Source organism: Pleurodeles waltl, chromosome 11 (genome assembly GCF_031143425.1).
Source record: "Pleurodeles waltl isolate 20211129_DDA chromosome 11, aPleWal1.hap1.20221129, whole genome shotgun sequence".
Taxonomy (NCBI): Eukaryota; Metazoa; Chordata; class Amphibia; order Caudata; family Salamandridae; genus Pleurodeles; species Pleurodeles waltl.
This window is the reverse complement of record NC_090450.1, coordinates 713114567-713128510: the sequence shown is the minus strand read 5'-3', so window position 1 is coordinate 713128510 and position 13944 is coordinate 713114567. Positions and strand designations below refer to the sequence as shown.

Genomic DNA, 13944 nt, shown 5'->3' with positions numbered 1-13944 from the left:
ACTCCCTCCCTGGTGCGGGTCACCACCAGTGGCCGACACCAGGGAGGGTATTAATAAATCCTCGGGTGCGTCACACCCGAGGATTTATTATTATTTTTTTTCTTTTCCCGGGAGACACGGAAGCTTCCGTGTCTCCCCCCCGTCCCCCACCCGCCCCTTTGTGACATCAGCGCGCCGCGAGGCGCGCTGACGTTACAAAGTTGTTTTCCCCATCGAAGCAGGAAGCAGCCTTGCGGCCGCTTCCTGCTTCAATGGGGAAAACGGCCTTCCCCACGTTCGGGAAGGCCTCGTAAGAAAGGGGAGAGTCTCCCCTTTCTTACGAGGCCTTCTGAAAGTGTTTCCTGGCCCACGATCGCAGCTGTGCTGCGATCGGGGGCCAGGAAACACCACTAGACGCCAGGGATTTCACTTGGGGGGGTCAGCCCCCTCGGAAAACGGGCCGCCCCCCCCCCCGGGGGGGCATATTTTTTTTTTTTAAAAGGTAGGTGCCCCCCCCCAAGGGATTTTTTTTTTTTTCAAAAAAATAAATACAAATAAAAATAAAAAGACAGGGGGTCGCCCGTGGGCAGGGCGACCCCCTGTGGGGGCAATATTTAGATATTGGAGGGTTTCCCTGGGGGCCATTTTGGCCCCCAAGGAAACCATACAACAACTAAAATAAATAGATCTATATATAGATCTATATAGATATACCTATGTACATGGATATATCTATAGATATATCTATGTAGATATATATAGATCTATCTATATATATATATATATCTATCAATCAATCAAAGCGATTTATAAAGCGCGCTACTCACCCGTGAGGGTCTCAAGGCGCTGGGGGGGGAACAGGGGGAGGGAAAGGGGCTGGGAGGTTCACTGTTCGAAAAGCCAGGTTTTGAGGCCCTTCCTGAAAAGAAGTAGGTTTTGGGTCTTGCGAAGGTGAGTTGGGAGGGCGTTCCAGGTTTTGGGTGCAAGGTAGGAGAAGGATCTGCCCCCAGTGGTGGTGTGTTTGATGCGGGGGACAGAGGCGAGAGAGAGATCAGCTGAGCAGAGGTTTCGTGTGGGGGTGTGGAAGGTGACTCTCACTGAGGTAGGCAGGGCCTGTGTTGTGGAGTGATTTGTGTGCGAGGATGAGGATCTTGAAGGTGATCCTTTTGTCAATGGGGAGCCAGTGGAGGGATTTGAGGTGTGGAGAGATGTGTTCGTGTCCGGGGAGGTCGAGGATGAGTCATGCTGCTGAGTTCTGGATGCGTGTAGTTTGCGCTTGAGTTTTAGAGTGGTGCCGGCATAGAGGGCGTTTCCGTAATCAAGACTGCTGCTGATGAGTGCGTGAGTGACAGTTTTTCTGGTCTCTGTGGGGATCCATTTGAATGGTTTTTTTTCAGTATACAGAGTGTGTTGAAGCATGAGGAGGTGAGAGCGTTGATTTGTTGGGTCATCGAGAGGGAGGAGTCTAGGATGATGCGAGGTTGCGTGCGTGGTTGGCAGGGGTGGGTGCAGGGCCTAGCGCGGTGGGCCACCATGAGGGGTCCCAGGTGTTTTTGTGTGGGCCAAAGAGGATTATTTAGGTTTTGCTTGAGTTGAGTTTCAGGTGGTTGGCTGTCATATATAGATCACTTTTGTCAATATGTGTGTGTGGTTTCCCTGGGGGGAAAAGAGTCAGACTTGTCTAGTGGCAGTTTTAGTGCCATAAAGAAGCGCAGAAAGTTTATATGCCTACTGCAAAGAGCAGATCTGTATTTTATGTAAATAGCTGAGTACATTAGTAAAGTCAGCCATTACCTGCGCTATAATACCAATGAAATGTATGTGCGGGGTGGAGGGCGGCTATGGAGAGATGAAGGGCACTTTTGCTGGGTGGTAATGAGGGAATCCGAGGAGAAGGGAGTGGGAGCACCAATAATGATTGTTGGACTGGGCGCAGGAGGTGCTAAAGACTGTGACGAATGGTATGTGACAAGGTGTTTTTTGAGTGTCTTGAAAGAACGTGCTGATTGAGGGAAGAAGCGCAGGTAAGGTGGCCTCTACTGTTGCACGTATCTCACACACACCATCGATTTTGTGACTGTCTACGTAGGCTAGTGTTTTAGAGCAACAGTTTAGCCAATAGCAGAGATGGCATTTTGATGGATGACTGCTGCCTGCACTCGGGTTATAGAGGACCGCTCTGACATAGGATCAGAGACTGAGACATCAGATACTGAGACAGCATCTGAGGGATAGGACAATGGCGCAGACTCTGGGAGTGATTTTTCAGTCGGAGGAGTCCCATTCGATAACTCCTCTTCCAGTACATTATGAGGGAGGTGATGAGGACAGTCCTGCTGTCCCTTCGCAAGCTGTTTGTGCAAGTGGGTAATAGTGGGTTAGCCCAACCCAGAGAGCAGGTGAATGCGGCGGCAAGCAGAGAGAGAGAGAGTGCTCTCTTGGGAGCTCCCCAATTTAGTTCAGCCCCAAATTCCACCACCCAAATCGTATTGTGGAGACATCAAAATTATCTATGGCAAAACAAACTGGTTTTGTAAGGCAGGCACCTGTGTTTTTGGTCCTGGATTCGGCGGCCATATAGAGAAACACACTAAACCCAAACATTTCTGGAAACTAGACATTCGGGGGAGTCCACAGAGGTGTGACTTGTGTGGATTCCCCAAAGTTTTCTTACCCAGAATACCCTGCAAAGCTGAAATGTTGAATAAAAACTATATTTTTCTCGCATTTCTGTCACACAAACTACAGGAATATGCTGAGATCCACAAAATTCCTACCACCCAGTGACTCCTCACCTGTCCTGATAAAAACACTACCCCACTTGAGTGCCTACACCTAGTGCCTGCGTCAGGAATGGATCACCCCAGGGTCAACAGCTGCCTCACGTAAGGACCAACATTGACCGTTGTGTGATCTATTCCTGTCGCGGGCACCAGGCCTACCCACACAAGTGAGGTATCATATTTATCGGGAGAATTGGGGGAACGCTGGGTGGAAGGAAATTTGTGGCTCCTCTCAGATTCCAGAACTTTCTGTCACCGAAATGTGAGGAAAACGTGTTATTTTAGCCACATTTTGAGGATTGCAAAGGATTCTGGGTAACAGAACCTGGTCAGAGCCCCACAAGTCACCTCATCTTGGATTCCCCTGGGTTTCTAGTTTTAAAAAATGCGCTGGTTTGCTAGGTTTCCCCAGGTGCCGGCTGAGCTAGAGGCCAAAATCCACAGGTAGGCACTGTTTTCTATGAAAAAATTTGATGTGTCCACGTTGAGTTTTGGGGCATTTCCTGTCGCGGGCGCTAGGCCTACCCACACAAGTGAGGTATCATTTTTATCGGGAGACTTGGGGGAACTCTGGGTGGAAGGAAATTTGTGGCTCCTCTCAGATTCCAGAACTTTCTGTCACCATAATATGAGGAAAACGTGTTTCTTTAGCCAAATTTTGAGGTTTGCAAAGGATTCTGGGTAACAGAACCTGGTCAGAGCCCCACAAGTCACCCCATCTTGGATTCCCCTAGGTCTCTAGTTTTCAAAAATGCACAGGTTTGGTAGGTCTCCCTAGGTGCCGACTGATCTAGAGGCCAAAATGTACAGGCAGGCACTTTAGAAAAAACAGCTGTGTTTTCTGTCAAAAATTGGGATGTGTCCACGTTGTGTTTTGGGGCATTTCCTGTCGCGGGCACTAGGCCTACCCACACAAGTGAGGTATCATTTTTATCGGGAGACTTGGCGGAACGCTGGGAGGAAGGAAATTTGTGGCTCCTCTCAGATTCCAGAACTTTCTGTCACCGAAATGTGAGGAAAACTTGTTTTTTTAGCCACTTTTTGAGGTTTGCAAAGGATTCTGGGTAACAGAACCTGCTCAGAGCCCCACAAGTCACCCCATCTTGGATTCCCCTAGGTCTCTAGTTTTAAAAAATGCACAGGTTTGGTAGGTTTCCTTATGTGCCGGCTGAGCTAGAGGCCAAAATCTACAGGTAGGCACTTTGGAAAAAACTGCTGTGTTTTCTGTCAAAAAATGGGATGTGTCCATGTTGTGTTTTGGGGCATTTCCTGTCGCGGGCACTAGGCCTACCCACACAAGTGAGGTATCATTTTTATCGGGAGACTTGGGGGAACGCTGGGTGGAAGGAAATAGTGGCTCCTCTCAGATTCCAGAACTTTCTGTCACCGAAATGTGAGGAAAACTTGTTTTTTTAGCCACTTTTTGAGGTTTGCAAAGGATTCTGGGTAACAGAACCTGGTCAGAGCCCCACAAGTCACCCCATCTTGGATTCCCCTAGGTCTCTAGTTTTCAAAAATGCAAAGGGTTGGTAGGTTTCCCTAGGTGCCGGCTGAGCTAGAGGCCAAAATCCACAGCTAGGCTTTTGCAAAAAACAGCTCTGTTTTCTGTAAAAACAAAAATGGGATGTGTCCACGTTGTGTTTTGGGGCATTTCCTGTTGCGGGCGCTAGGCCTACCCACACAAGTGAGGTATCATTTTTATCGGGAGACTTGGGGGAACATAGAATAGCAAAACAAGTGTTATTGCCCCTTATCTTTCTCTACATTTTTTCCTTCCAAATATAAGAGAGTGTGTAAAAAAGATGTCTATTTGAGAAATGCCCTGCAATTCACATGCTAGTATGGGCACCCCGGAATTCAGAGATGTGCAAATACCCACTGCTCCTCAAAACCTTATCTTGAGCCCATTTTGGAAATGCAAAGGTTTTCTTGATACCTATTTTTCACTCTTCATATTTCAGCAAATTAATTGCTGTATACCCAGTATAGAATGAAAACCAACTGTAGGGTGCAGCTCATTTATTGGCTCTGGGTACCTAGGGTTCTTGATGAACCTACAAGCCCTTTATATCCCCGCAACCAGAATAGTCCAGCAGACAAAACGGTATATTGCTTTCGGAAATCTGACATCGCAGGAAAAAGTTACAGAGTAAAACATAAAGAAAAATGGCTGTTGTTTTCAGCTCAATTTCAATATTTTTTTATTTCAGCTGTTATTTTCTGTAGGAAAACCTTGTAGGATCTACACAAATGACCCCTTGCTGAATTCAGAATGTTGTCTAGTTTTCAGAAATGTTTAGCATTCCGGGATCCAGAATTGGTTTCACACCCATTCCTGTCACTAACTGGAAGGAGGCTGAAAGCACCAAAAATAGTAAAAATGGGGTATGTCCCAGTAAAATGCCAAATTTGTGTTGAAAAATTTGGTTTTCTGATTGAAGTCTGCCCGTTCCTGAAAGGTGGGAAGATAGTGATTTCAGCACCAGAAACCCTTTGTTGATGGCATTTTCAGGGAAAAAACCACAAGCCTTCTTCGGCAGCCCTTTTTCCCCATTTGTTTGGGAAAAAACGAAATCTTCACTGTATTTTGGCTATTTTCTCGGTCTCCTCCAGAGGAAACCACAAACTCTGTGTACCATTAGAATCCCTAGGATGTTGGAAAAAAAAGGACGCAAATTTGGTGTGGTTAGCTTATGTGGACAAAAAGTTATGAAGGCCTAAGCGCGAACTACCCCAAATAGCCAAAAAAGGGCTCAGCACGGGGGGGGAAAGGCCCAGCAGCTAAGGGGTTAATGCTGTTCAAACATCTATTTATGGTTCATGAATGCAGAGCCTTTATTATTAGGGTGAGCGTGCTAAATAAATGTTGTAAGCTCCGTCTGCACTATTGACTGTGGTTACAGTAAAAACAAGCATTTGCAACGCAATAGGTCTCAGATTTTTTTGAAACAGATCTATTGGCATTGCAAACTCATAACTGGACTTTTCTTACCACATAACTTGGTCTACCCTGCCTCATAATTTCGTCTTTTCCTGCCATATAATTCCAGTGGACCAGCATTTAACTAACACACTTCCATTTACCTTCTTCCTCTATCTTAAAACATATACAATTATCATATAAACCTTTATCAAAAATAAACTTATGGCATTACAGTGTAATGTTCAAAACACCATCAAATATAATTTGTGACGGACTGGAGGGAGAAAGAAAAGAGGGAGTCAGGAGTAAAGATGTAGAGGTAAGTGGCCTATTAACTGTGTAATGGGCCCTGGTTTAAGAAAGGAAAATGGGTGATTGGAATTTTGGTAGGAAAACTGAGCAATAATTAGAGTTGAGTGAGGTCCGTAGTGTAGGGTGCTGGCTTGGTGTGTGGTGGACACCTATGGTGTTATCACCTTATACCAGGTCCAGGTATCCCCTATTAGTGAAGTGTAAGAGGTAGCTGTGGATGATCAGCCAAGACTTATCTAGGAGAAATGCAAAGCTTCTGCAATATCACTATAGTCACACAGCACTATCACACATGAAAGAACCACACATTGTTACAAAATAAAGGTACTTTATTATGGTAACACAAGTACTAGAATACTAATAGGCAGTCCCCCCAACTGGAGGTAAGTAAACACACTAATGATATACACAATAGCAATCAGTAAGGAGCATAAAACAACAAGCATTGGCAAAAATATTAGAAAGCAGTGAGGACCCTATGGAAGGGCCAAACCATACACTAAGAAAGTGGAATGTGAAATACAGTCCCCGACACAAGGATGTGGAGTCGTTAGAGGGGAGCTGGAGGAACTAGGAACCCCAAGAGGTGAGTACCAGAGTGACCCCTAGCAACCAGGAGAGTTAGTAGGTTTGCACTCAAAAGGGCATTCCAACCCTGGAACCATTGCTTACTGTTAGCTCTAGGCCCAGTAGTTAGATCTGCAAAAAGGTGGCAAAATAAGGAAATTACTAGTACTCAAGCCCTTCTATGGTATTAGTTCTGGCATAATCAGAGAGGCTATTCTCATGGCTCTTAAATAATGATATTGTTGCCATAATTTGTCACCGCACTACAGGGCACCAAAGGGACAAGTAGATTTTTTACAAGACAAGTAGACTTATGAAGCAACTTGTCACATGGACAAGTAGATATTTTATTAAATTCCACACCTCTGCTACTTCTGAAACACAAACATATGTAGCCTACATGCGGATGGTTAGAGCATCTATGATATAATCCCGGATTCTCAGTATTCCATTTAGCAATCTGGGCAGTAGTCACATAAATATCAAAGATGGGCTTATTTTGTAGGGCCCACGGTCAGAAAAGAGTGAACACCTCACTTGCAGTAAATAAATGTTCTTTAAATAAATTCCAGGTTTTACCAGTACAATTGGTCCATTTGTTCTGCCCATTTCCTCAATTATTCTGAACTACCCTGTAGCAATATTATAAAAGGCTGTTATATTTAAATTGTGCCTGATTAAGAGTGAATCTCTTAGCATCAACCATTTCTGATACTCAAATAATATCCAATGTGTAGGTTTTTTAAAAGAGCTACATTAGGAGGTCTAATTCTGCTACAAGGGTGTGAAGGGTTTTAAATCCTCCTCTTTAAAATAAAATCTGATATTATTTTAGCTTCTAAAATCCCACCAGAGGTTGCAAAAAAAAGTCCTCGAAGATCGCATGTAATGGAGGTATTTTCTAGTAATGTGTGATCGCTACCAATGAATGGTATAAAGGCAAAAGGAACATAAACCGGACCTGGTTAAAAATAAAAGTGGGTTCCTAAATGTGAACAAAATAAGACACTGATGTTGCCGAAAAAAATTAATAAAAGAATGAGTGCTCAGGGCAACAGCTTTCCAAATGTTGTTAAAGTCTCTTTCTCAAAGCTGTCCACAAAACAAACACAAATCCAAGCGTGCCCAATCCGCTTTATCCAATGGAGGCAAAGTAATGTATAGGCCTACAAAGGTCTATTTTTTGCCAAATGAAATCTGATACTAATACATACATATTTTGAAAGTAACTTGATTAATCATATAAGTGAAGTACCCTACATATATACAATAGTTTAGCTAGTATTTCCGACAGCATCCACTTTCCAATCAGTGCTGCACACTCCCGATAGAGCTGTAACTAGATGGCTTTAAATACATCCCCATTTAACCAGAACCACACCTGGGTATCTGGCTCACTTAATCCTGCGTTTATCAGTTGACTGCATACCCCTGACTAGTAATATTTGTGATTTGAATCAGTTTAGTTTGTAGCCTGAAATTGATCCACACTGATCTTACACTATCTGCATTCTGGCCTGTAAATATATAGAATTCTGTAGTGTGTAGCACTATTGCATCTTCATTTTACTGATCTGACAGCTGTTGCCAATTACATGTATTAAAACTGTTAGCATTCAGACAAATGATTTCATGGATATAGCAAAAAGTATGGGAAAGAGCCAACGTGCTTGATGCATCACCTGTGTGATTTTAATACATGTCTGCAGTATGCCGTTGATCTAAGTGTTTGCTTAAGGTGCCATATAAATGGAGCATACACATCTGGTATAGATGAGGATTGATATTTATTCTCTGTATAACCTCCCTTGAGAATTCCACCCCCCCACCCCATGGAACGATGTTTCCGCGTCCAGCAGTATAACTGCAGCTGGATTATTTAATAACTGTGAATGCTTGATCAGGGCCATGTCATGCTTTGTCTGGGAGTTAGTATCTCTTCCTAGCGTAGCTAGTTAAAAGGGTGAGACTGGTCTGATAAGCTCATTAAGTAATCCAGTCACGCCTGTTTTAAAGTAAATTCTGGGATTTGAATTTAACAATGATATCGGCAGATATGACTGACATTCAAGTGTGTTTTAATCCTTTTTCTGGCATTCTAAGAAAATGGTCTCTCTCCAAGTGTCTGGTACTATTCCTGAAGTTATTAACTCGCACACTGTGAATTTGAATTTTGGTTCTCTTTTTAATAAAAAGAGGGGTGATCTCTTGTGTGAATACATTATACATTTCAGTTTGAATAGTATCACAGTCTAGAGCTTGCAACAGGTTAAGCTATCACCCCTAGTGATTTCTTCCTGTTAAAGATAAATTATTAGACCAGTGTGTCCCAACCTGTGGTCCGGGGTACACTGGGGGTCCGCAACTGCTTAGAAAATGAAATAATATTAACATATTAGGTCCCTAGCTTTCAGTAATGACTCAGTGGGGAGTCCCCAAATTCCAGTAATGAACCAGTGGGGTAAGGGGGTTCCGGTAATAATAAAGTGGGGGTCCACAGAAGTCAAACGGTCGGGAACCACTGTATTAGACTGAATATCAGAGGTATGTAGCTTTTGCAATTTAAATAGTGATTGATATCTTCCACAAATAAGGGAGACTGAGGTCATCTTTATATAAATCTGTGTTATACAGTGTAGCTGCAGCTCCAATACCCTCTGTTCTGTTCCAAAGCTGACTTTGTCCCCTAAGACCAAAATAGTAGAATTAAGTTTTGACTACCCATCTAAAAAATATGGATATTTTGTTTGAAGGCAAGGTGCACAATAGTGGCAAGATCTATGGCCTTGATATTACTACACAAGTTTGCTGGTATATAGAATTTTCCAGGTCAGAATCGACAAATCGAGTATGATCCCTTTGCTGGCCATTTGCTGTAATGAATTACCTTTAAACATTCCATAAATAAAAAGGTCTTCCATCTATGGAATGACAACGCATAATACAAGCCGCCAACCAGCATGCAATAGCTTGTTTTGACAAAACCTGGCCTTTACTGAATTTCTAAAATATACAAATAACCGACCCGCTTTCTAAAGTCTTTTATCCAAATCATTTTTTTAGGCATCTCTTGGTGTCAAAATTGTGAATTGATCTTGAAAGTGAAGTTGGTGGTGAAAAAAAGCAGGTAAAAATTATTGGTGGTATCCATGAAACACAGTGGGCGCTTTTGGGATGAATAGTGAATTCACTTCAAGGATAACCTTGTCCTTGCAGAATCTAAGATGCAGCTCTTCAATTGAAAATACTTAAATGTCTTCAACTATCCTGAATGATATTACTACCTTCAGTAGAGTTGTGTTTCAATAGAAAACTTTTAGAAAAAACATGTAAACAGGCTTGTATGGACATCTCGTCAATATCCTTAAAACCTTATTCAAGACCAAGGAAGGAGGAAGTTTTGGGGGAAAGCTGTAAGTAAACTCTACAATTTGTTATTAGTTCTTTGTGAGGAGATAAACCATTTGGCTGGTTTCAATACCAGATAACTGTAATAGATAGATAAACCTTTTGAGCATGTCCACTTACAGATACAAACAAAAATGTGATGAGCACAGGAACATTCATCTGTGACAAAATGTACTCTACTGTTCAGTCTTTACAAGTCCAACACATGACATATATGTGTGTTCCACTTCAGATCATAAGCCATTAATGTGGATTATGCTCTGGTTACCTTCAAAATGTGTCTGGCCAAATTCGAAATTCTGTACAGGTATGCAGTCAGCTGAATGATTTACAATCTTGGTGTAGTACCTGCCTTTGCTCTCAGGCAGTAATTGAGAGACAGGTTCGATCATACTGGTGTGCTTGCTGACATTCTCCATAAATGCGTGAACGAGTACCTCCTACCACACTCCAACGCCACTAAGATGATAGTGCTTGAAACTGTTTTGAACTTGTGAATGAGACAAAAACCATAGGCAACTTTGCTTACAGGAGACTCAAACGTGCTCAAAAGCCCCAGGAAACCATCCTCTGCTCTGGTAACCAATAGGAATTTCATGAGTACCTTATAGTGCTGCAGTGCGATATATATATATATATATACACACACACACACACACTCACAAAAAAAATACAAAAGGTTACAGGGACGTTATAATTAGGATCAGAATTTACATGCACAAAACCACAGATATTCAGCTGTTATAGTTAGTTATTTCAAGTAACTACAACTCGTGCCCTAAGGTAACTATAGCACGCACCCGTCCATGCACATTTTTCTAATCAATAACTTTTCAGCAAATGTTGCAGTGTTATCATTAATGATGTAATATAAGATGTTATGAGTGATGTAATATGTGGGTTAATTAGCTGTGCATCGCGATGGCGCACTTTATAGTTACCTTAGAGCACAAGTTATAGTTAGGAACAGATCCTGTATCCCATGCACTCCTTATACGCCCGGCCTTAATAGTCTTAATTCCTTATAAACGTTACCTGTACCCTTCTTTTCCCCTCTTGCGCTCCTGCCACGCTCACTTCCCCTGAACTTCTTTCCCTTCTTCAGCGCCTTTTAACTACCTCACCCAATTTTGCTTCATCTGCTTTTCTTGTGGCCCTGTGCACAGCTGCGCCACTCGCATCTTACAAACGTCTTCTTTTGCAGTCTGCATCTCTTGCAACCCCGTTTGGAAAATCCCCGATTTTGAAGAAACGCTTAAAAAGTGACAATTATACACTTGTCAAAAGTGCTTTACTGAAGCCATAGGTAACGGCAACAAAATAGGAATACCTGTGAGCTCTTCATCGCACTGACGATCGCTTTAAAGCTTTGCATAATATTCATATGCATTGAGGCACTGTAATCATCAAAGCTTTGTATCCAAATCATGGTCATACCTGCAGCACCATCTCTTCCAGTGGGCTCCATTGACACCTTCCAGTTGAGCTATGCAGGGGAGCAGCTTAGGGTCCTGCACTTGCGCGCTCCGCCGACACATACCAATTTAGGGAGAACTACGGAAATGCACAATAAGGTGGCCATCTTGGAAAGGACCTTCTAGGTATTTCGATAGTACAATAAGAACTATTTACTGTCTTCTCTATCTTTTCTCTTAATATTCACATTAAAGGAAGTCTTATTTTTACCAAATATTCACAAGAAAATAAATGTATGAACTGTGCGTTACTTACAATCATGTATACCTAGTCGTATATTATGTTTTGATCATCAATGTTAAAAAAAAAAAAATTAAGCTATGGAAGACAGATGCATTCGCTACCACAGGCACACAGTCTCTTCATCATGGTGTTATTTTAACTTTCGGAGAATTGTTGTTTTCGCTTTTCCAAATAAATTGAAGACGGTGATTCGTGGATGACATTGGGAGCGTAATCACGTTTTTGGAGCCACGCCCCTGCTGTGCTTCTGATTGGGCAAAGACAACCCTGTACTTGTGTCCACTTTCCCCAACTGGGTCCGTTGCATCTGTGGCACCTCGTTGGCCAGAAGCAGGATTGCTTTCATGCCACAAGCTCTGCTGGACTTGACACGTCACCAAAATTCAGACAAAGTGGAAAAGAGGAGGAGAGCGAAGGGAACACTGACGCATGGGGCTTTATTTACTTAAGGACGGGTCCAGCTGTTCTCACACCTGGACTAGTTCAAAACTATGAATTCAGTCTTTAATATGGTACTTTATAATCCTGTCCTTATCTGTAAGATAAAAATACTGATCAATTACAACATTGGCCCTGAAAACCCTGTGGGTTGGTGTGCGCGATGGTTCACAACTGAGAGAGCTCGGGTCGAAGAGCCTTCATTCAGTTTGACTTTCTCACACTCTGACTGTGGATCATAAAGGTGTCCAGGCTTCCTGCTCATCCAACCCTTGGACTCTTTGCAGAGCGATTGTCAGACATGTGGCTGCTGCAATTCCCATTGTATGTGAATGTGTGAAAGAGGTTTAGAGTTGTCGATATATTGACTGCACCAGAAGAAAGGAAAATGGTGTATTTACAGGTGAGGAGAGCATGTGCCTCCATTTAAGAGATGGGGTCGTTAAAGGACGGTGAACGCAATGAAGTACGTTGTGGTATAAAACAATTGCAGACACACTTTGTTGTTTTGTACGAAGATCCTTTTAATCAACCTACTTGAGCGGTGTCGCATTGCAAGCCACTCTAACCGCTCCCACATTCAAAGACCGTTCTACAATAATGTTGAGAACACGAGCGCCTTTGGGCGCGAGACAAGCGCTCGTACATATCAACTCCTAATATGACACATCCTTCTCCGTCGTTAATTTTGCATAACAAACGATAAACGAAATGTAGCACATTAGAGTCACAATTTTGTGTATAATACAACTAAGGAAAGAATAATCTCAAAGTAAACAAAAACAAGGAAAAGAAAAAATACAATAAAAAATAAACAATCACAGGAATATACACTAATGTCAAATTCAAGGTGTTTTTTTTTTCTTCTTTTAAATAAAAGATTCTTTCTACTAAGGAACCTACAGTTCACAAATTCATATATTAATTAAACACACCTTTAAAATGCATATATATATATTTTTAAGAGAGTTTACGTTTGACATTTGATTCTCTTACCTAATCATCCAAATATGCAGGTGGTCTCTCTCTCACTGCTCTGTTTTCCTTTCTATTACCATCCTCTTTCGCACCTATTTGCTCACTCACTCCATTTCTCTCATCATCACACAGAAAAACCTGGAGAGACGTCACAAATTGGTTTCTCAACTTCTCTCTCAGTTAACATAAAACTGCTACAAGCTTCTGCAGCATCACTGACGTTTGTTTTTGACCCCTTACTAACACTTCCCTTCTGATACAAAGCCACGCTGCCCTTATTCCATTTAGTTCCATTGGCTAAAAGAACGTAAAAATTACTATATTCCTTAACCTCGAAAGGACCACGGAACTTAAACCAACCAGCACCCCTACGTCCGTCCTTGACTTTCACCCAATCCCCAGCTTGTATACCTGAACTTCTGCTCGACTGTGAAATTTCTACGTGACTGTCGACCTTTCCTAAACCACCCTCCAACCAACTAGGGACCAACTTTGTTCTGGTCTTCCATCCCCTCATGAACTCAAAAGGTGTCTTTCCCTTGTCTCTGAGCTGCGTGGTGCGATGAGCCCAAACTGCCTCATGTACTGCTATATCAATGTTTTGATAACTGCACAGCCAATTGAATTGTACCTTTAATCATACGGTTCATACGCTTAACAATGCCATTGGCTTGGGAATTATATAGTGCAGTACGATTGTGCGTGATACCATAAGCCAACACAAACTCCTTAATCTCAAAAGATGTCAATTGTGTACCATTGTCAGTAATAATGGTATGGGGACAACCTTCCCTCCCAAAAATATCCTTTAAAATGGCAATGGTATTCCTTGTCAAC

General features: G+C 42.4%; 1 protein-coding gene across 2 annotated transcripts in view; it reads right to left on the bottom strand.

The window, feature by feature from the left end:
* GGCX (gamma-glutamyl carboxylase) overlaps nucleotides 1–11514 on the bottom strand; it is a 208425-nt gene extending 196911 nt beyond the window's left edge. The window contains exon 1 of one of the 2 annotated variants that reach the window (XM_069214370.1): nucleotides 11410–11514. In XM_069214370.1, the coding sequence (XP_069070471.1) occupies nucleotides 11410–11440 (31 nt within the window). In that variant the 5' untranslated portion in view covers nucleotides 11441–11514. Of the gene's footprint in view, nucleotides 1–11007; nucleotides 11072–11409 lie in introns of those variants that run through there. The other variant, XM_069214371.1, reaches the window with a different exon arrangement.
* Nucleotides 11515–13944: the final 2430 nt, after the last annotated feature.